Source organism: Maniola hyperantus, chromosome Z (assembly GCF_902806685.2).
Source record: "Maniola hyperantus chromosome Z, iAphHyp1.2, whole genome shotgun sequence".
Taxonomy (NCBI): Eukaryota; Metazoa; Arthropoda; class Insecta; order Lepidoptera; family Nymphalidae; genus Maniola; species Maniola hyperantus.
Window position 1 is genome coordinate 5,749,930 of NC_048564.1, and position 22,567 is coordinate 5,772,496.

General features: G+C 39.3%; 1 protein-coding gene across 1 annotated transcript in view; it reads left to right on the plus strand.

Annotated features, from left to right (window-relative positions):
- Positions 1-1,057: 1,057 nt before the first annotated feature.
- The window catches only part of LOC138404581 (forkhead box protein F1-like), a 59,053-nt gene continuing 37,543 nt past the window's right edge, over positions 1,058-22,567 (plus strand). Inside the window, exon 1 of the mRNA XM_069509101.1 lies at positions 1,058-1,769. Coding sequence (XP_069365202.1) covers positions 1,061-1,769 — 709 coding nt within the window. The 5' untranslated portion in view covers positions 1,058-1,060. The remainder of the gene's footprint in view (positions 1,770-22,567) is intronic.

Sequence of the window (22,567 nt, forward strand, 5' to 3'; positions counted from 1 at the left end):
CCATAAGAATTTATATTCCGTTGCGCAAAAAAAAAGTCAGCCTTTTTGTCACTAGATGAGGCTATTAATCGCGGTGGAATGTCTCGTAATATTTTTTTGCACTAGGACGCCATGGCTCCAGGATCTCCACGGTAAACGGAACCAAAATGTACTTAATGCTCTCGATAACAGAGGCATACCTACCTACTTGCGCCGCTTGCCGTTTTCAGCCATTTCTGCTGCGGCTCTTGATGCTGTCTCCCTGATATGACACGGGGTCAACGCACGTTGCGTGCCACATTAACGCCCGTCCCCGATCCCAGAGAACTGGCGTCAATCCATCAGGTCTCTTGCCATCATCCCGACTAATCCCTGCCGGATCGTAATTCGTACCTATCGTTAAGAGAGCCATGTCTAATTTCCTACCAGAGCTCTTTTGGCAAGAGAGTCCATGAATTCCAAATTTATCAACCTCTTTTCCACACGGACATCTGTGTTTATGGTGCCAGTGGTGTTCCCTGTCTGAGACCTAGAGCCACACGAAAACTTTCGTTATTTAAAAATGTGCCAAGATTTTTGAATGCCAAGGCATGAAACCAATACCCAGATTCCTTATCAGATAATGCTAGTAGCCTGGTATGATCTCTGTCACTTGTAAGATTTTGAAGCAAATTCAAATGTGTCAGCTGAACCAATGGCAAATCCTTAAGTTTTTGTGTAGTACGTTCCTCTGGGGACTGGGATGTCTTCTTACAAGTATAAGTAAGTACATTACCAATCCCGTGTGAATGGTGTTTCTTAAAAACCAAGGAACTTAAAATAAAATTAAGATAAGTAAAATCGTACCTGTAGGTATAGGTATCACGAACAGCGTATGGGCACGTTTTTGAGTGAATTTCAGTTTGTTCTTATAGCAAGTGTATTGAACGTGTTGTGGCGTGGGTAGCTATGTGTGTGGGTGTGGGTGTCGGGCTGAGTCGGCGTCGGCAGGACGTGGGGCGCGGCGATGGGCGGCGCGGGCGCAGCGCGCGTGCAGTGGGCGGCCCGCACTGTTCGCCGGTTTGCGCTGCGACGCGCACGCATGAAGCCCAAGGAGCAAGCCGCTGAAGACGCGGCGCGCCGCGCACCCGCCACGCGCCGCCAGGAAAAGCCACCCTTTTCCTACATAGCCCTCATCGTTATGGCGATCCGCCACTCGCCTAACAAGCGCCTGACCTTGAGCGAAATATACGCGTTTCTGCAACAGCAATTTGCGTTTTTCCGGAGTTCCTATCAGGGATGGAAGAATTCCGTGAGGCACAACCTCAGCTTGAACGAGTGTTTCGTCAAGCTGCCGAAGGGCCTCGGCAGGCCAGGGAAGGGGCACTACTGGACGATCGATCCGTCTTCGGAGTTCATGTTCGAAGAGGGATCTTTTCGGCGGCGGCCGCGCGGTTTCCGGCGCAAGTGTCAAGCCTTGAACCCCCAGTTTGGAAGTGGTGGATACCTATGTGGCGGAATGGGCGCACTTCCTGCGCCTCAACCGCCGAGCTACGAGCTCGCGAGCGGCAGCGGCGCGGGCGTCGGCAGCGCACCGGCTATCGAGTACGGCACTTGCGCCTACACGTCCAGCCAGCAGCTGGGCTACGGCGGCGAGTACTGCGCGTACGGCAACATGGGCGAGCGAGAGTGGCCGCTCGCGTACGGGCCCATGGAGACTGCGTACCGACCGCCGCCGCCGCCCTCGCCGTCTCGACAAAATATACAAGATATCATTCCTTCTTATCAATACCCTGTCTCCAATGAGCATGGTAAGTTTATTATTTTTAAAAGTCTTAATATAATTTAAAAGCCTAGAATAATCCAGTCCTAAAAGCAAGATCTAAAAGATCACGTTTTTCACCTAATTTTTTCACCTATTTTTACTATTTTTTTAAAGTTATTGCCTGCACCTTCATAAATTATGCTATTTGAGGTAGAGCTATTGATTCATTAACAAACATGCAGAATAATAACAAACAGCAACTAAATACCTAATAAACCTAGATCCATGATAGTGAGCTAGTCTCGGTGTGCTTTACTTCGAAATACTTACCTAGTTTGTTCCGTGTTCCGTGGAAACCCTGGGGCCATGCAGTCTTAGTGCTAAAAAAAATTTACAAGACATTTCACTGCGATTAAAAGCCTTATCTGGTGACAGAAGGTCTGGCTCATTTTTAGCGCAACGGATCTGCGTAGCTGTCCAGCACGGAAATGCAGCCAGTATTCTTGGCACCATTCCACGCGGGCATGATTTGTGTAATAATTAAGTATTAGACAAGGCTAGCTTTAAATTTTATTGTAATATTTTCATTGAAAAAGTGGGACAATTACTTATATCTATTTGATTTTTAGTACTTAGGTATCTTCAAAATTTCTTTGACGACATTATTCTATGTAAGGATAATATTACAAGTCATTTGGCTTATCCATAAGTACCTACTAGTATCATAAATGCGAAAATGTGTCTGTCTGTCTGAGATATCTTTTCACGGTCCATCTGTAAAACTGATTTTAAAGAGATATAGATATAGCTTGCACCCCCGGTATACATAGTTTACTTTTTATCCCGGAAAATTAAAGAGTTCCCACAAGAGTCTTAAAAACCTTAATCCATCATGTAATATTATAATACATATAAGTACGCAAATCTGAGACGAGTCAACAAGTCATTGCTAATCAAAAAAACCGGCCAAGTGCGTGGCAGGCCACGCGCAGTGTAGGGTTCCGTAGGCACAACTTAGCCATGATAGTTTTCCTTTAAAATTGATTATATATACTACTGATGTGTGTAACTTTTTCACGTTCCTATATACTACCATTTGGCTGATAGGGAGAGTGGGGATACTTTGACTCATATTGTACAAACGGATCTAGAAATCGAAAAACGATGTTCCAACACCCACAGTATTTTTAAAAGACCTATTCAACGATACCCCACACTATGGGGTAGATGAGAAAAAAACATCATCCCCACTTTACATGTAGGGGAGCTACCCTAAAAAAATATTTATCACAATTTTATTTCACCACTTTGTCGGCGTGATTAATATTTATACCCATGACAAATAACAGATTTCTAGCACTAATAGTCTCTGAGATTAACCAAGGACGGACGGACGGACATGGCGAAACTATAAAGGTTCCTTGTTTACTATACGGAACCCTAAAAATCTTTGAAGGGAATGTGCTTAAAAATTCTCCACACTTGAGACTCGAGAGCGCAAACAGCAGCTACTGACTCATGTCAAGTGCTCCTTATCTGAGGCGATGAATAGCGATTACCATATTATTTTAGAGAGGGGTTGGCCTTCCAACATCAATGTTTTAGAGTATGTCTTAAGGTGCTGATAAACTTGAGCATTCACTTGAAATAGAACATCGAGCATTTGCCGTTTTTATTTTTGTCAAACTGAACAACGAGCTGAGCCAAGCATAGAGCCAAATCTTGCTTCAAACATCTTGAGCATTCTAGCGAATGCTCGTCTATTCTTCATGAAGATGTCAGACTTGACGGTCGCGTGTGCTCGCTAGAATAGAATGCTCGCCACAACGCTCGATAGAATGCTCGCTAAAAAGTTCTCGTATTTTTCTGTGATATAACATTCGCACGAATGCTCATTACAAGTGAATGTTCAAGTTTATCAGCACCTTAACGAAAACTAAAGAGGGAAGGTGAATATTTAGCGTTTTTGGAAATCTGCAACACTACGGATACACTTGTTTTGATATTAGATTTATCTAAATAAGCACCTACATAAAAGGTGACTGACGCACGACGACGAACGGATCGGGCTGAAAGGTACCTATGCAGATATCTATTAAAACATAGATATCCGTTAAGAAAGGATTTATGAAAATTCAACCCACTTAAGGCATAAAATAGGGATTTATATAGGTATATATATAATTAAATAAACGTAAAACATCAAATACCTACGTTTATTCCTTGTAACATACAGTCTCATACAGAGATACACGACTTACATTTTTTTGCAGCCATTTCTCACATTCAGCTTTCACTAGACATAGGTACCCTACCTTCAAGATCTTACAGTAGCTGACGCGAGAGATGCACGCGAGATAAGGCCAGTTGACGTATGCTATCGACTACGCCGTAAATCATGTACATTTTAAAAGCTTTGACTACGGTCTTTAAATATCCATAACCGTTTTAGGGCTCCCTTACTAAAATGAAAAACCACTTTCTCCAGCAGAGCATAAATAGAAAGAACTTTGAACTTTACCCAAATTATCCACAGGTAATATTGTAAATGAGAAAGTGTCTGTCTGTCTGCTAGATTTTCACGGCCCATACGTTTAAGCTATTTTTCCGAAATTTGGCATAGGTACTGGTTCGCGTTCATCTGATTATATAAAACACCAGTTAAATGCGAGTCGGGCCTCGCTCTTTTAGGGTTCCGTATATAAATATGAACAACATATTTTAGATATATGAAATACTTCATACTATCATAGTATGACAATATGAACCGTGAAAGAAAAACGCAAACAGTATTCGTTTGTTTAGGTTACAGCTTCAAATTATTACATAAATCTTTGTTTTCAGTATTTGTTGTTTAAATACAGTAGTATACAGGACTTAATATACCGAAATTTCATATTCCTAACTAGTTTAGTTTTTGAGATAGCCCGTCACAAAAAAAGGTCGAACTAACAACTTTGACGGCCCCCTTTCCTTATTTTTTAAGATAAAATAAAATAAAAAATGTTAGGGTTGTTAGGGTAAGAAAAAAGATTTTTCCCAGCTTTTTATTATTATTTTTTTTTTTTTAAGTATCTTTTTTTTAATACAATAAAACTTAAAGCTAGCCTTATCTAATTACTATATAAATCATGAACGCGTGGAATGGTGCCAAGAATACTGGCTGCATTTCCGCGCTGGACAGCCAGGCTGATCCGCTGCGCAAAAAATGAGCCAGCCCTTCTGTCACCAGTTGAGGCTATTAATCGCGGTGAAATGTCTCGTAAAAAATTTTTAGCACTAAGACTCCATGGCCCCAGGGTCTCCACGGCAAACGGCACAAAAATGTAACTCTCTATAAGAGAGGCATACTTGCGCCGCTTGCCGTTTTCAGCTGTTTCTGCTGCGGCTCCCGGTCTTGATGCTGTCTTCCTGATATGACACGGGGCCAATGTGTCAACGCAAGTTGCGTCCCACATTAGCGCCCGTCCCCGTTCCCAGGGAACCAGCGTCAATCCATCAGGTCTCTTGCCATCATCCCGACTAATCCCTGCCGGCTCAATGAGTGCAGGAATATTTATGGTGGCAAGAGCTCTTTTAATTGTATCGTTAAGAGAGCCATGCCTAAACAGCCTACCGGAGCTCCTTTGGCAAGAGAGTCCGTGGATTCCAAATTTATTATTTATTTATTATTATTAATTTAATTGAATTTCTAATTCATTATTTTGGTTTTGTTAAATACCAAAATTTCAGGGTTTTTTTCCAGCTTTTTTTTTCATTCAGGTCTAAATCCATGCATGCGAAGTTGCTGGATTCATCTAATTTTTTGATGACTTACGGATTTTAAAAAATCGTTCGAAATATAAAATTACGTCAGTAACTAGATATAGGTACAACAGCGACAGGTAGGAAATAGTTACTAGGCTTCCAGAAGGGTTAAGAGGTGATAACCACCTGGACTAGAACGTCAGAGCAGACAAGTATTGTATACCTATAGGTCAAAGATCAATCACTATAACGTCATCACTTTCACTTTCAGTTTGAAGTCAAAATTAAGCTGATTGCACCCTGCGAGAGGCCCCGCGGGCAAAACATTTTTTAGTAGGTAAGGGAAATGCGTACCTACCTACTTAGTGCGAACTGCCGATACCTTACCTAAAGTGATCCGCATTTCATTCGCAAATTCGAATTTTAAATTTATTTCAACGACCTCTACTAAGTCTCTACCAGAGTGAACTAGCTCTACTAAATCCATTTCAGTGGGTACCACCTACCACGAACAAGATCAGTCATTCCAAACAATTTTTTTTTTGTTTTTGCTACCTGTAACTTGGTGTCCAGTTTGGCAGCTTCGTGGAACACATTTTTTACCCGACTACGGCAAAGCCAAAAGGAAGGGTTATGATTTTAGCAGTGTATATGTATGTATGTATGTTTGTAACTAGGTATATTGTGTGTTTCACTGTAGCGGCTAAACTACTGGACCGATTTGAATGAATGAGGTGTCAATTGATTCGTTGTTATAGGCTGGGGGTATTTTAAAAGGGAAGTTGCAAGTTGTCTTCCAGAAGTTTCGGTCATTTTCATATTGAGAATGTCAATTTATGTAAGATTTTTCTAAGCTTTTTCCCATCTGGCTTTGGTGTAAACATGACCTATTTCCGTTATTTCCGTTCCATACGATGCAGTTTACAGTTGTAGTTGTAGTGTATTGTATCGATCGATGTGCATCTAGTTTGAACACCTCCTCGAGCTTATCCAATGCTGGTGAAGTTGCATCGTATTTGCAGGATATAGGTTACTCTAGTTATATTTTTTTCACACCCCTCGCTCTAGAATACTTTATATTACAGACGTGTTAGCTAAGGGTAAAGTTAGTCATAACATTCCTATGACTTAGCCGGGTTGTATTGTTGTATCCATTACGGCTTAAGGGGTGTAATGTTGTACTGAAATCCATTACGTCTTAAGGGATGTAATGTAATTTGAATTAAAAACATCCCGCACCCGAAGCAAATTCTGTTCCTTACAAGGAGTTTTTAGTTCAAGCTGCTACTGCTGTTTCGCTACGACTCATGATGGCGTCCCTCTCACTCACCATAGCCTCATAGAGTATTTCACGTTCCTATATACTATGATTTGGCTGATAGAGGGGGGGGGGGGGGGGGGGGACGACGACGACACTTGACTCTAATAAAAATTAGCACTTTAAACATCATATTTTACAAACGGATCTAGAAATCGAAAAATGATGTTCCCACACTCACAGTATTTTTAAAAGACCTATTCATCGATACCCCACACAATGGGGTAGACGAGATAAGAAAATTCGTCTCCACTTTACATGTAGGGGAGCTATCCTAAAAAAATATTTATCACAATTTTATTTCACCACTTTGTCGGCGTGATTAATATTTATACCCATGCCAAATAACAGATTTCTAGCGCTAATAATCTCTGAGATTAACCGAGGACGTAGGACGGACACACGGACGGACATGGCGAAACTAAAAGGGGTGCTTGTTTACTACGGAACCCTAAAAATGAGAAGTGGTAGGAACCTTTTAAGCAGAACAGTGGCATTGTTGGATGGAGTGAGGATGCGATATCGATTTACAGCTGCACTAGCTACGTCACCGTAGCACAGTTTACGACGTAGACTTTGTTTGTACCTGCGCCGTAGATGCGTAGTTGGCGATATTGAATTTTCACACTATTTCGCGATTTGAATACTAGAACCACATGAATTCAAAGATCTTTTACACCGGTTCACAGTTTAAGGGTACATTTCCACTGACGCGGAGCTAAGCGGATTGGAGCGGAGCGGACCGATAATTGGCCAATCACAATGCCGTGTGATTGACCAAATCAGGGTCCAATCCGCTCCTCTGCGCCTGATGCGTCATTAGAAACGCACCCTTATTTACAGGTGCACTAGGTTATAAAAGAGCACAGTTCACGACATCAGTCAAAGAATTTGTTACAAAATGTCGAGGCTTCGACGTCACTGGCAGGCGTCAAAAGATCCTATTCCTACAATTGACACCAGGTAGCCTATGAATAGTCTATTTTTTTTACTAAACGAATTCACGTCAGCCATTTGACGTATCATCGATTCAGCATCAAACCGAGAGTTCCCTCACTATATTTTCACTCTGACCAGAGCGAACTATTACTTACCACTCTCGTAGCAAGCTCGTAGCACATAATTTATGGACTTGCGCTACTTGGTCTTGGTCTTGGACTTGGTCTTCCCAAATACGTGAAATCCACATCCTTCGTTAGTTTTAAGTGTATTAACCATTTTCAATTATCGATTAAACTAAAAAAGTACGTTATTATGATGTAACGTCACATTCTATTATTTCATAGAATTTGGCATACTAAGTGCGCGTTTTGACGTTTGATCAAAAGTAACTGATTTGACTAATTGTCAAATACCGTATTTTTGACAAATCGTGTCGATTCAGGACCAAACCGAGAGTTCCCTCACTCTAGTTCACTCTGTGTGAACGGTAAACCTAAGACCTAATGAAAAGGGTGTGATCTATAGAGCGCACTCTGACTTTGCTTAGACTTAAGACAGAGGTATATCTCTCACATAAATCTGTCTCGTTAGCTCTCTCTCTTAGCCTAAATCCTCAGCAAAGAGAAAACGACGCAACGGGAGAGAAACCAAGATTCTAAGATGCCACATCCTAGAGTCTCTTCTTACATTGCAAGCGGTAAAACTAAAATTGTAAAGCGCATGGTTACAGCTATTGATTTATTAAGAATCCAAGGGACTGAAATACTAGAATCGCATGAACTAGAAGAAGCATTCCTTGTATCTCATATCTCTTTCTATTCCCATCAGCCTCTCTCGTCCTTAATTTACCTACGATACGAAGAATAAGTAAGTAGGCCCCGTTTTAAATAGATTTTACTTTCTTTTTCCAATAATCCAAGTAATTTTACATATACCTATTCATATTACTTAGTACTGATTTCGCCAACGTCGAGTTACGTTTAACCTAGGAATAAATTGGGCGTAATGACAGTTTTTGTATTGAAAACCTGCCAAAATGTCAAATCTACTCTCGGATAAGACTTAATTTACGTTGGTAATATTGGTGCTTAGTAGGTAAAGGTACATAAGTTGAATGTACATTAACTACTTTTTTTCTTTATTTTTTATTCAGATACAAGTTAGCCCTTGACTGCAATCTCACCTGGTGGTAAGTGATGATGCACTACGTTCGCTTGCGTTTACGTTGCACTTCAAAAGTTCATTTATTTTACTCTATTTATTCACAGTTTGAATAGTGCGTGTTGCCACAGTGGTAACTTGGATCCGAGAATAGTCGCTAACAGCTATGGGCCTCATAGGAAAGCTCAGTGTCACTCAGTGGGCGATGGACAGAGCTATGCTAGGAGATTATCTACGTGATCAAATCAGAAATGAGGAGATCCGTAGGAGAACTAGAGTAACCGACATGGCTCAACGAGTTGCGGAGCTGCAGTGGCAATGGGTAGGGCATATAATATGTAGTTCGTACAACCGGTAGACATTGGGGTCCCAAGGTGCTGGAAAGGCGACCTCGCACCGGAAGACGCAGTATTGGAAGACTCTCCGCTAGGTAGACGGACGACATCAGACAAGTCGCAGGGAGCCGCTGGATTCAGGCACCGCAAAACCGTGGCGTGTGGAAGTCCCTATAGAAGAGACCTAGTATGTCCATTGTGCAGCAATGGACGTCTATCGGTTGATGATGATAATAATGATCTATTCACCCAGTTCGATAAATACATTCAATTTTTTCGTCTCATTTTCATGTAGATAGGTATACCAATCCGTGTCTGGCAGGGGGTTGCCACCATACTGTCTGACAATGCATAACGTAATTTTATTTTATTTCATTTTATTCGTTTTTTGCAATCAACAGCGATATATACAATATAATTTTACATAATAACAGACTGAAAATAAGGCCAAATAGGATTACAATTTTTTACAGATTACTTAAATAGATATGAATTATATATTTATAACAGTACGTTTGATAATTTAAACAAGCTTTACAATAATATAATAATATGAAAATATAAAAGTCAATTAAGTAGTAAAAATACCTAGTAGGTGATTCACAACATATGTATGTATGTGTGTGTGTAATTTCTAATACTATTCCGGAGAAAGTACAAAAATTAGACTTTACTCTATACTTTAGACGAAAGATTTTATACGTCTTTGTTAGCTGTTATCTGCCAAAGCCACGATGATCCAAACTTCATAGTCACAGATCGTTCATCACAGTGTTGGGGACAATGCGCATATCAACTTTCAGCTCATATAAAATAGCAAAGGTCTGGCTGTTATTGGCTCTTAGTCCAATAGTTGATAAACTTTTAATAAAACTTAAACATGTTTATGTTAATCTCCTTGTAGCTATGCAGTCTTGGTTTATGGCTTGAGTTTCAGCGGCTAGCAGCTTAGGCAGAGTGAACTCTATGGGCTTGGTTTAGGAACGGACCAATATAAATAAAAAAATCGGCCAAGTGCGACTCAGAGTCGCGCACCGAGGGTTCCGTACTACAGTCGTATTTTTTCGACATTTTGCACGATAAATCAAAAACTATGATGCATAAGAATCTGTTTTAGAATGCACATGTTGAAGCCCTTTCATATGATACCCCACTTGATATGGTCATCTTACTTATGTCCCCCTTATGTCTGCTATAAGACCTACTTACCTGCCAAATTTCATGATTCTAGGTCAACGGGAAGTAGACAGACAGACAGACAACAAAGTGATCCTTGGGTTCCGTTTTTCCTTTTGAGGTACGGAACCCTAGAAATTGAAAAATATATGTTGTTTATGCCTTGCGAGTGGCGACGTCATTAATCACTTTACAGACAGCGTGACATTGATATAATTACTTAATTAAGTTAAAAATAAATGAAAATCATGATTTTTTAAATTATTCTGTTTAACAATGAATTCTAGCCCCATAAATTACCGCTATACAAAAATTCACATACCTAATTATATTCCTACAGTTCCTAAACCTATACCCTAAATTGGTTTTTAGCAGCTGCTACTAGAGATGCTCCGGGGCCATTACGGTTTCCGAAACAAACATTTCATGGCTGTTGTAGGGACGATCGTGCAAGCTTTTTATTCGACTGCTCAAAAAAGGAGTGTGATGTCCACAGGATTCATGTATTCATATTCTTCTTCTTTCTAATTTTAATTATTTTCTAAATGCCTGTAATGATTTGGATGTATGGGGTTGGGGTATCGTTAGAATCCTTACATACCCAACATTGGCTATAAATTTTTGAAAAATCAGTATGGCCGTGGCATAGTGTATTTTCAAATTTTGTTTTTTCAAAATTCTAGTTTGTTTTTTGAAGGGACAGTCATGTTTTTTTTAATTAAGTGTACAATTTGTTAAAAGCTTTTTAACAATAGTAGTATTTGAACTTTGGACATAATATTTTGTTTTCATGAGTAAGTTTCAATCGTTTACAAGTACAGTAAGTAAGTATCCTACATCACAAAAAACTTTGACTTTAGAAAGTTTTTTACTTTTAAGTTTCAACCTATTTAAACGTTGTGGCTGCTATAGCGGCTACAGAAGATAACAATCAACATAGGGACAGCCTTATTGCATTATTTTATTACCTACTTCGTATTAGCCTACGTTAAGTACTTTGTTCAATTTCTGAATGATAATTTTGAATCAGAAAGTAGATATTGAATTGATCCTACCCGTCATAATATCGTGTTGACCTACTTATCTTTAGGCAGTTACCGAGCACTAGATTGCATATGCAATTATACCTCTTTTCAATCATGAATCCTTAGTGATATTGCATTGTAGTTCTAGAACTAGGATACAGCTTTTTATATGGCTATACTGCTTGCTATACGATTTTCGTGTTTCGAATAATATTTTTATGGGAAACCCTTGTGATTTTTCTAATTTAAATTACGTTAAATATAGTCGGGAGAATAGTACCTAATACGTTAAGACAATCCACTCATTTTCTAACAGTTCAAAACCCTACTTGACCTAAATGAGCTAAAATATATTGGTTGAATATAGGTACACACGCCGGCAGAATAAACAGAACACTAAAAAAGGATTAATGTATTTTTTTGTGTAACACTAGGTCCACTGGTCGGTTACATTACTTTTTTTAATTTTAGGTCTAATTTGAAAACTGAACATTAGTCGACAGTAATTTTTTTCATTCGTTTGTTTTAATTTTTCATTCACACATCAGAAAGTCAGGTTTAAAGTTCTGTAAGTCCAAATCCTTGAGCCCGTGTTACTTTGAAACTAAATAATAGTTTGACGCAAATCTAGCAAACTAAAGACACAATAATTATATATTTTAGTTCCAAGTAATATCTTCAATTGAGTTTTATTGGTTAATTAATATTCATTTTGTTTGTTGTTCGCAATACGAATAAACACATATTAAGTTTGTCAAATAAAAAGTAGAAGTTATAGTACAAAATGTGGGTTATAAGTAAAGCACAAAGTCATTCACTCTGGTATTATTACCACGTGGAGCCTGGAGGCTACGGAAATCCAGAGAGGCGGTAACGGAATGGGATCAACCTTATAATAAGAATACATAAGGTTATCTTACTCTAACCCATATATTTGTCTCTTTCAAAGAGTGTCCACCTCAAACCACTCAGTACTACCCGGACACATTGGAAGGGTAGGTACGCTTCCTATCAGTCCGAGTCCGAGTAGATACCTACTGTACAAAATGAAAAATGCATCTCCTTGCATTCATGAAGTATTAATTACGTACCTGAAACAACAGGCTGCGAGGCAGACCTTTTCTCGGTCTATACCTTTTCCTAAACGAAGTTCTTAAATACGAAATATTATTATTAGGTAGAGATCCGGTATTAGGAATATCTACCCTCATCTGTTATTTAATTGTGATAGAAAATATAATATGTTAGATTGATACATCGCACATAGATTGCTTAGCTAAAAATAAAATTAAAAAATATTTTTTCGATCAACTTCCCTTATTAGTTATTTATGAAAGTCGAGCATTAGCTGAAAGATTATAACCTACTCCAAGGAGTTGAAAAAAAAAGTTGGTTAGTTTCCCTCCACGCAACTATGGGGTTGCCAGGTATAAACAGATAAGTTAGCGTTATTAATAAGAGGAGAGAGGAGACCCGTGCTCTGTAGTGAGCCGGTGATGGGTTAATCATGATGATTTCTCAATATTATATATACTAAATATAAGTTTTTAAGATTCCAACATCAATGGTTTCGTATACTTAACGAAGCCAAGTGTAGTGGGGCTAGTCCCTACTGGCCTGAAAAAAGACGGGCGATCTATTCTCGCCAGCGCTGTTAGCCAGCGCTAGCTTGGCTTGAAAAACTGTTTCGTGACTTTAAAAAAAATCACATTCATTAAATAAAGTGTAGCAGCGTCCATGTTTGAAATGAGGTCATTTTAACGCCAGTGTAAACGACATTGTAAATGGCATTAGACGTTAACTGTTTAAGTGTGGCCACTCAGATCAACGCGTCCTTTACCTACCGGCGAAAATTATCACGTTGTTTAAGGCGTTGCTGTTGTTGGGCATTGTAGCCGCACCATAAAGATCGATGTTCAATAAGTACGAGTATTTCTTGTCGGCTACTGTAGCAACAGCAGCTCTGAAGTTTAACTGAGCTTTGGTGTAAACATGACCTATGTCCATACGTACCTATTACGTGACAGGTCGAGATGGCAATATCGGGGTATGAGGCGGAGGGATACCCCGCATACTGCACGTCACCCGAATTATCACACACCAGGTTAGCGCAGAGCCTGTGCGGGTACTGTGTGGGGCGTTCCCACCCCAATTGCCATCTCGACCTGTCGCGTACTATACCTATGCAGTTAGTTGTATTGTATCGACCGATGCACGATGTGCAGATTGAACACCTCCTCGAGCTTATCCAGTGCTGGTGAAGTTGCATCGTATTTGCAGGTTATAGGTAGTTAACCCCTGTGTATTTTTTGAAGCGATATTCTTTGCAGTATCAAAAATGCGAGTGTATCTGGATGTGTGACTAACGCCGACAACCGGAGAGAACTCTGGAGAGCCCAGAGGGAGGTAAAGGCTCGCCTTGCCGAACTTCGCGACGAACAATGGGACAGGAAGCTGAGTGAGCTCAAGTCATCGCATGTAGCCTACTACAGCCTGGCGAGAGCTCTCTAAGCCGACCCTGTTTCGGCCACTCCTCCGCTTTTACGTCCCAATCAACCGCCTGCCTTTGAAGATGTCGATAAGGCCGAATGCTTGGCCGATAGCTTAGAAGCCCAATGCTCCCCGAACACCATCTCTGTAGATAACTCCCACATAGAACTAGTCGAAAACAAACTAGCATCTATCTTCTCTTCCGCGTCGCGGCTGATGAACGCGTCTGTCAACTATGCTAATCTGTATTCTGTATAAACAGCACCAAACCACTATCTACTCACCGAACACCGCATATAAATTTCCCTATATCTATGCGTCCGTTAGGTCTCTACTCTTTACATTTGTCAAAAGCCAGTAAAGAAAAAAAAATCTTATTATCATATTATTTTATATTTAATTATCATCATACTTACAAATCGATTTAACAAATCTACTTTGGGACACAGCAAAAAACCACGATTTTTTTCCAATTTTTTTGGTATGTACTGGGTATTCACTACATGAATCTGTACGCACGAGTAGCAACGGCAGCTCTGCAGTTTAATTGGGCTTTGGTGTAAACAAGACCTGTACATATGCAGTTGTATTGTATCGATCGATGTGCATCTAGTTTGATCACCTCCTAGAGCTTATGCAATGCTGGTGAAGTTGCATCGTATTTGTAGGTATGTTATTCTAGTTGTATATTTTACTGCCAAAATTTTTTTTTTAATAATATATTATTTAATAATTACTTGAAGATGGAAACAAATAAACTATTAATAAACTTAAATCTAAAAAAAAAAAGAAAACAATATTAAATTAAAACTAAAATAAATTAAATTAAATCTAAAACCTCATCGAGACCACCGCAGCGAGACATTGTACCCAAGATGCTGGCAGCATTACCCCTTTGGATGGCCAAACTAATTCTTTGGCCAAGGTAGCTGCCAGCTCTCGGGTCCCCGGTTGACTCGCAATTTCTTCAAAAAGAGCTCGAGCCCCCGGGCCCCACGGCCCCAAGGTCTCCACACCAAAAGGCACGAATACGAAGCTCTGCCAAAATTATTTTAGATATAAAAACCAGCCGAGTACGAGTAAGGCTCGCGCATCGAGAGTCCCGTACTACAGTCGTATTTTTCGACATTTTGCACTATAAATCAAAAACTGTTTAGTAGGTACGTATGCATAAAAATCTATAAAAATTAGAATGTACATACAGACAGACGAAACGAACGGACGGCCGGACGGACTACCACAGCGCACCGCACTGAAGCGCAGCACACCGAACCTCACCGCACCGCAGTGCACCGCACCACACCTCACCGCACCGCACCACACCTCACCGCACCGCACCTTCATAGATATAACTAATCGATATTTTTTCACAGAATGTTGGTAGCTACATTCATCAATTTTTTTCTTTGGTCTTTTATAAGCATACTAGCTTATGCTCGCGACTTCGTCCGCGTGGACTACACAAATTTCAAACCCCTATTTCACCTCCTCGGGGTTGAATTTTCGAAAATCCTTTCTTAGTGGATGCCTACGTCATAATAGCTATCTGCATGCCAAATTTCAGCCTGATCCGTCCAGTAGTTTGAGCTCTGCGTTGATAGATCAGTCAGTCAGTCAGTCAGTCAGTCAGTCAGTCAGTCAGTCAGTCACCTTTTCCTTTTATATATTTAGATTTTTTGAACCGTAATTGCTCCAAAACGCAACCAAATCTTAGATCAGCCTTTCCGTTGTTCATACAATACTAGTGCTTACATAATATCATACTATCAACAGCCATATCCATTTAACTCTTATTTTGACCTCCATATAAGCAGACTTTTTGAACAAGCATTGCTCCATGACGCAACCACGACCTCCTTGGCACAGTGGTAAGCGCTGTGGTCTTGTTAGTGGGAGGTCCCAGGTTCAATTCCCGGCAGGGTTTTGGAATTTTATAATTTCTAAATTTCTGGTCTGGTCTAGTGGTGGCTAGTTACCACCTTACCGGCAAAACTGTGCCGCCAAGAGAATTAGCGTTCCGGTACGATGCCGTGTAGAAACCAAAGGAGTATGGGTTTAATAAAAACTGGCATGCATACCCTTCCAGGTTAGCCCGCAGCCATCTTAGATTGCATCATCACTTACCACCAGATGAGATTGCAGTCAAGGGCTAACTTGTATCTGAATATATAAAAAAAGTAAGTTTCTACATAATTTTTAAGTGTTCACTTACTTTCTACATGAGCAACAGCCGTTTTTCTTATCCTTTTTATTTTGGCATGTTCTTTGGAAAAGCATACTTAACATACTAAGCATACAAAACGCAATCGAATCGTGATCAGTCCTTACACAGTTTGCATGAGCAAAACTAATACTTACTTTCCTAGTCACCAGCCATATCCCTATCATGTTATTTTTGGTGACAATCACTCGTCTTTCATGCGCCAAAAATACAGCAACCATTCAGCGCAGGCTGAGTGGAATATTTGAGTTGCCAGCCCTCTATCCTTTGAACTTAACAAAATCCATATCCGTGATGGTTACCAAATTTGTTGTGTCCTCCTGATCTAGTCAAAAACTCTTAGTCAAAGACCTAAAAACTCTTGTCAAAAAGTTACCATTGTTTACTTACGTTCATTTTAGGGTTCCGTACCTCAAAAGGAAGATCACTTTGTTGTCTGTCTGTCTGTCTTTATTCAATCTTTGTGTACCTTAGCCATAACATATTGAATATAAAATGCGGACAACTGACAAGTCGATGACTCTACTTTTGAATGTAGGAGGTGTCAGTTCAGCTAATAAAAATATCTCATAGGAACTAACTTTATTCCATCTATAGTGATAAACTAAAACTAAACCTCAGTTTTGATAATAAGTAGGTAGTTCTAATTAACTTCAACAGATAATAAAACATTATAAAAAAATGCCAATCTATCCTGCTTCGAATCAATAACCTCCACCTTTCTGGCTGCCATTTTTCGTCTGACCACGAAAAATGTCTTTTTTGGAAACTAAACATAATAAATTGATACATATTTTATAATAATATATAACAATAATATAGTTTTAAAGTTAACTTTACCAGGGTCATATAAATTTAAAGTAGTTGGCGTTTTTCCCACCAACCACCACTTTCCCTTCCTCGATTTATCTCCCCCCTTCACCTACCAATCGTGCTGCCATTTCTACGCATTTCCACTAGTATACAATATTCTAGTGACCGGTTGCACTCCTGCAATTAGGTCATGAGAACATATTGCATCTCTTCAAGCTCATACCTTCTTGGTGTATTGCATGCAACAGCGATGCAGGTATAGGTTGTTACAAGAGTGATCTATGTACTACTTGTACTTGCTATACCGCCACTTTTGGCAAAGCGGGTCAGATTATGCCCGTTTACCTTTCTTTTTACAAACTTTATAAGAATATGAGTATGAGTACCGTATGAGCCCCCCCGCACTGACCCGGTGCGGGCGAACACAGGTGACCTGCGGGTATGCGGGGCATCCTCCGCTTCATACACCGATTGCCATCTCAACATGTCGCGACTATACATTTATGTGCCAACGTCCATCAAACGTCGCAAGAATATGGTTACTCACCCATATGAGTTCTCATGTGCATATTAAGAATTGGATTTTAATGTAAATTTTATTATATTATTTATCTCCTATTAATATTAGGTAGGTACCTGTTATGTCCGAAACCCAGCATCATCCAAACTTTATAGTCACTGATCGTTTCTCCCCGTGTTGGGGACAATACGCAGAGAAACTTTCAGATTCTATAACATAACGAAGCTCTGGCACGCATGGTTTCATCCATACAATAATAGGTACAGTATCTCCATATTATGGCGAACTAAAGCACTTTTGGGTTTTAATTTTCTCGCAAACATTGCAAGAGGAAAGTCCATTTTTTTCAGCAGCTCTACCGCGTTGGCTCTGCGTACGTTTCTTTAGCAGAGAAATTAAAAATCCACAAAGTAGGTATGGTACATAACAAAAAAACGTAGGAAACCAATACCACTTACTTAGCTACACAAGTACACAGACACAGACACAACAGAAAATAATGAAAATAAAATACAGGAAACCTATAACAAAGAAATAAAATATGTTCATGTAAAGAATAACAAAAGTAGAGTAGGAAAAAAAAATTTACTCAGCCAAACTACCAATGATTTTAATGATTATTGCGTAGTTTAAAGACATAATAATATAACCTACGTTTTATGAAATATCGATAATTCAAAATCATCATGTTAATTGTGCTAGGAACCGCTATTTATCTAATAGTAATACTAGCTGATGCAACTTCAACCGCGTTGATAGGTTTTTAAAAATCCCGTAGAAACTCTATGATTTTCCGATATGAAGAGGGAAAACTATGTTCAAAAATAAAAGACAAGCAGGCGTTATAGAAAATTACAGTACTTACTCAGGGGTACAGAGAGAGTAGGCAAACAAAACAGTACCTTCTTATTGAAAATAATATAACTCGGCAATTAATATCTTCTTTCTTTTTCTCTTTTTATAACTCTTATAGGATCACTTTGTTGTCTGTCTGCCTATCTGTCCATCTGCCCATCGACCTAGAATCATGAAATTTGGTATAGGTATAGGTCTTCTAGCACAAGAAAAGGAATAAAACATAAATCATCATATCAATAATTTGCCTTGAGGAAATGCACTATAATGCATGGAATAGCTCTTTCTATTTATGTACCTCTAGTAGAGGTGCATCGTATTTCTAGGTTGCTTCTGTTTATATCGCGCTGTGCAATGTGGGTGTGTTCAAGGGGTGGGTCCTCAGTTTATTGATTTTGCATCGGCCGGATAGTAGGTATCTACCTACTCTGGTATAGGTACTTTTTTAATAGAATATGTTACTTATCTTTAATGTACAAACTACAAATCAACCCCGTGTCATGGTGGTGCCATGCCCCCCGAATGGTGCCAAGAATACTGGCTGCATTTCTGAGCTCGACAACCAGGCTGCTCTTTTGCACAAAAAACGAACCACCCCTTCTGTCACCTTGGAAGTATACCCTCTCAACAACAACTCAAACAAAAATAAGTAAATTTTCAAAATTGGTCCAGGCGTCTTTGAATAACCCGTGAACATACCTACATAAAAAAAAGATTCCGATGACTTGAGAACCTCCTCATTTTTTAAAGTCGGTTGGAAAGCAATAATTGAGAAATCCGTCGCAAAATTATAATCAACTAGATATATGAATGTGTAGTTTAAAAAGACTGTGAAACCTATAGCAGGTTAACCTGAAATAAAAGTCGCTTTTACGAAATTTCGTAAAAGGTGTAGCCTCGTAGAGGTAGACTGCGTAGCTAGGGTAGTGTAGTGTTTGCTCTAGAGTGTTGTCTCGAGGAAAACTTTTGAATAGGTATTATAGTTGTCGCAAACGTTATAAACAAAGTCGCTTCCCGCCGTCTAGTCTGTCCCTTATCTCTATGTACGCTAAGATATTTTAAACTACGCAACGGATTTTAATGTGGTTTTCATCGATAGAGTGAAAGAAGAAGGTTCGTGTATTGTATAGTTTAATGTTGTTTTGTGTTATCGGAAAAAATTAAATTGACTGAAAGTTTTGATTGAAAATGCTGTCTTGTAACATTTTTTAAATCTTATAACTTTGAAATATAACAAAATAACCAAACTGACAGAGTTACCTAAAACAGACTTTATAGTAATCTACATTTTACCCGTGCGGAAGCTAAGACTATAATAATATCTAATCTTTTTCCTCCTTTATATGGATTCTTCATCCAAGCATGTGGGGAAAACTGCAACATGCACTGACCTTTGATATTCATTGGGGCTCCAGAAAGACAGTAAAAGTTAAAGAATACTATAATATACTTATTTACTCAACGATAAAGTCTTTAAACCTCTAATACCTCCAATACAATAACTTATTACCGACAGTTTCTAAATCCCATCAGTTTTGGTGGTCAGGTCCCGTAAAGCATCAGTATTGAGGAGTTAGAATCAAATTTTTTTATGGGACAATGTCGCAAATTTGCTCTATGGATTTAAAAACACACCACGTTAACGCAGAGCCTGTGCGGGTACTGTGTGGGGCGTTCCCACCCCAATTGCCATCTCGACCTGTCGCGTACTATACCTATGCAGTTAGTTGTATTGTATCGACCGATGCACGATGTGCAGATTGAACACCTCCTCGAGCTTATCCAGTGCTGGTGAAGTTGCATCGTATTTGCAGGTTATAGGTAGTTAAACCCTGTGTATTTTTTAACGCGAAATTCTTTGAGGTATAAAAAATGCAAGTGTATCTATCTGGATGTGTGACTAGGTACACGTTAAAAATAAATTGTAATAGTGCATAATAGTCCAATGGCCTCCTGAAGGTATTTTCTGACAGGATCGACTACCAGTACTTGAATCACTGTTGTATGCATTGATGTTGGAATCCCCCTCTACGTGCTGGCAAATGAAATCTGCAGGTTGATTCCGGAAAACCTGCATCAATCATTATACAATCGCAATTGATGTGATCGGCTGAATTTTTGTTATTCTTGTTGCAACAATGCATTGTATAAGTCCCGCAAATTGCTAATGTGCGTAGCCGCCATTTAAGTGACGTCAGCACCAGACTGAAGTTTCGAGCTTATGGTATATTTTTATTTCGGATGAGGTCAAAATCACGTCATTTCGATGTTAATGAGACATGGTTCCAGCGAAATAGCAATTTGCGGGACTTATAATCTACTTCTACTTCGATATCTACTTCTGGTTGCACCCCTGCAATTAGGTCATGACCTAGATACCTATTGCGTCTCTTCAAGCTCATGCATCCTTGGTGTACCTACTGCATGCAACGTTGTATTATACATTTGACGCTAGATAGATAGGCTGTGAAACGACTAGGTATGACCATGCAAATACGAAGTATTATAATAATTATTATTACTACATCCATGGATTTCACGTCACCCCCAGCCTAATATATTGACGGATTGTTTGCCGATGCTCTGGTTCTAATAGTTTGCTACCTCCCTTCAATTCCTTCAACTTGCCTTCAACCTTCTAAAAATAGATCATTATCTTCTTAATATATAAAACACGAAAAATTGTTTCAACCGTCGTTATCCGTTATAGACCATCCAACCTATGTGCCCCAAACCGGTTTCATTAGAAAGGTAATAATGCGAAGATGGTTGTAGAGTTTTTTTAGCGTAGTAGCACACGTCGGGTATAGGTTTAGGTTTAAAGACGTTTATTCTCATAAAGACAAAGTCATTTACATGAGAACTTAATTCTAAGAATAAATTTTACAAATATTCGCCATTTAGGTACTCATTCAATGCATTTGTCGAAGTGATTCGCATTACTCATAATGTGAGCAGCTAATTCAGTTTTAAATGCATTGAATGAGTGTACATTTTTTATGTGTGCAGGTATTTGGTTATAAAGTTTAGCTCCTTCATAGGTTAGGGTTTTTCTGCCATAATTTGTTCTAGTTTTGGGTAGGATAAGGTAACTGGCTCGACGAGTTTTAGTTTTAATTTTTGTAAATGTGATATTTGTGTGGATTGTTTAATTTTAGTTTTCCTAACAAAAATACATGTGTTGTATATATATATAACTGATGAATGTTCATAATTTTGGTGTCGATGTAAAGTTTTTTAGTATGTGTTCGAAAGGGATATGTGAAAAGAATTTTTATTATTTTGTTTTGAGCAGTTTGTAGATGAGCTAATCTTGTCTTGGCAGTACTTCCCCGGGTATCCGCTAGTTATTATTAATTTGCCTTGAGGAAATGCACTTAAAGCTGTTTCTATTTATGTACCTCTAGTACAGGTGCATCGTATTTCTAGGTTGCTTCGAATTTCTAGGATGAATCCGTAAGGCCGCGTCCGTACGACTGTGCGCACACATCAGTCACGTCTGATGAACGCGTCCGTCAACCATGCTAATCTGTATTCTGTATAGACATCACCAAACCACTATCTACTCACCGAACGCCGCATACGAATTTCCCTATATCCATGCGTCCGTTAGGTCTCCACATCTTTACATTTTGTCAAAAGCCAGTAAAGAAAAAAAGAAATTCTTATTATCATATTTTATATTTGATTATCATCATACTTACAAATCGATTTAATAAATCTACTTTGGGACACAGCAAAAAACCACGTTGTTTTCAATTTTTTTGGTATGCAGTGGGTATCCACTACATGAATCTGCACGTAGCAACGGCAGCTCTGCAGTTTAATTGGGCTTTGGTGTAAACATGACCTATTTCCATACGTACTTACTTATGCAGTTGTATTGTATCGATCGATGTGCATCGGGATTGAACACCTCCTCGAGCTTATCCAATACTGGTGAAGTTGCATCGTATTTCTAGGTTAAAGGTTACCTGTGGTTAATTTATTTTAGTATGGTGGTACCTACCTATACGTGACAGGTTGAGATCGGGGTATGAGGCGGGGGGACGCCCTGCACATCCGCACGTCACCCGCGTTTGCCCGCACCGGGTTCCCTCCCCAATTGCCATTTCAACCTGTCGCGTACTAAACATATCTATACCTACCTACCCTTACTAGCTAGCCCTAGCCATACTTTTTTTTTAACAAGATGTAGGGTTTGTAGAGTCAGGGATTATAAGTAGAGTTATTTGATATTA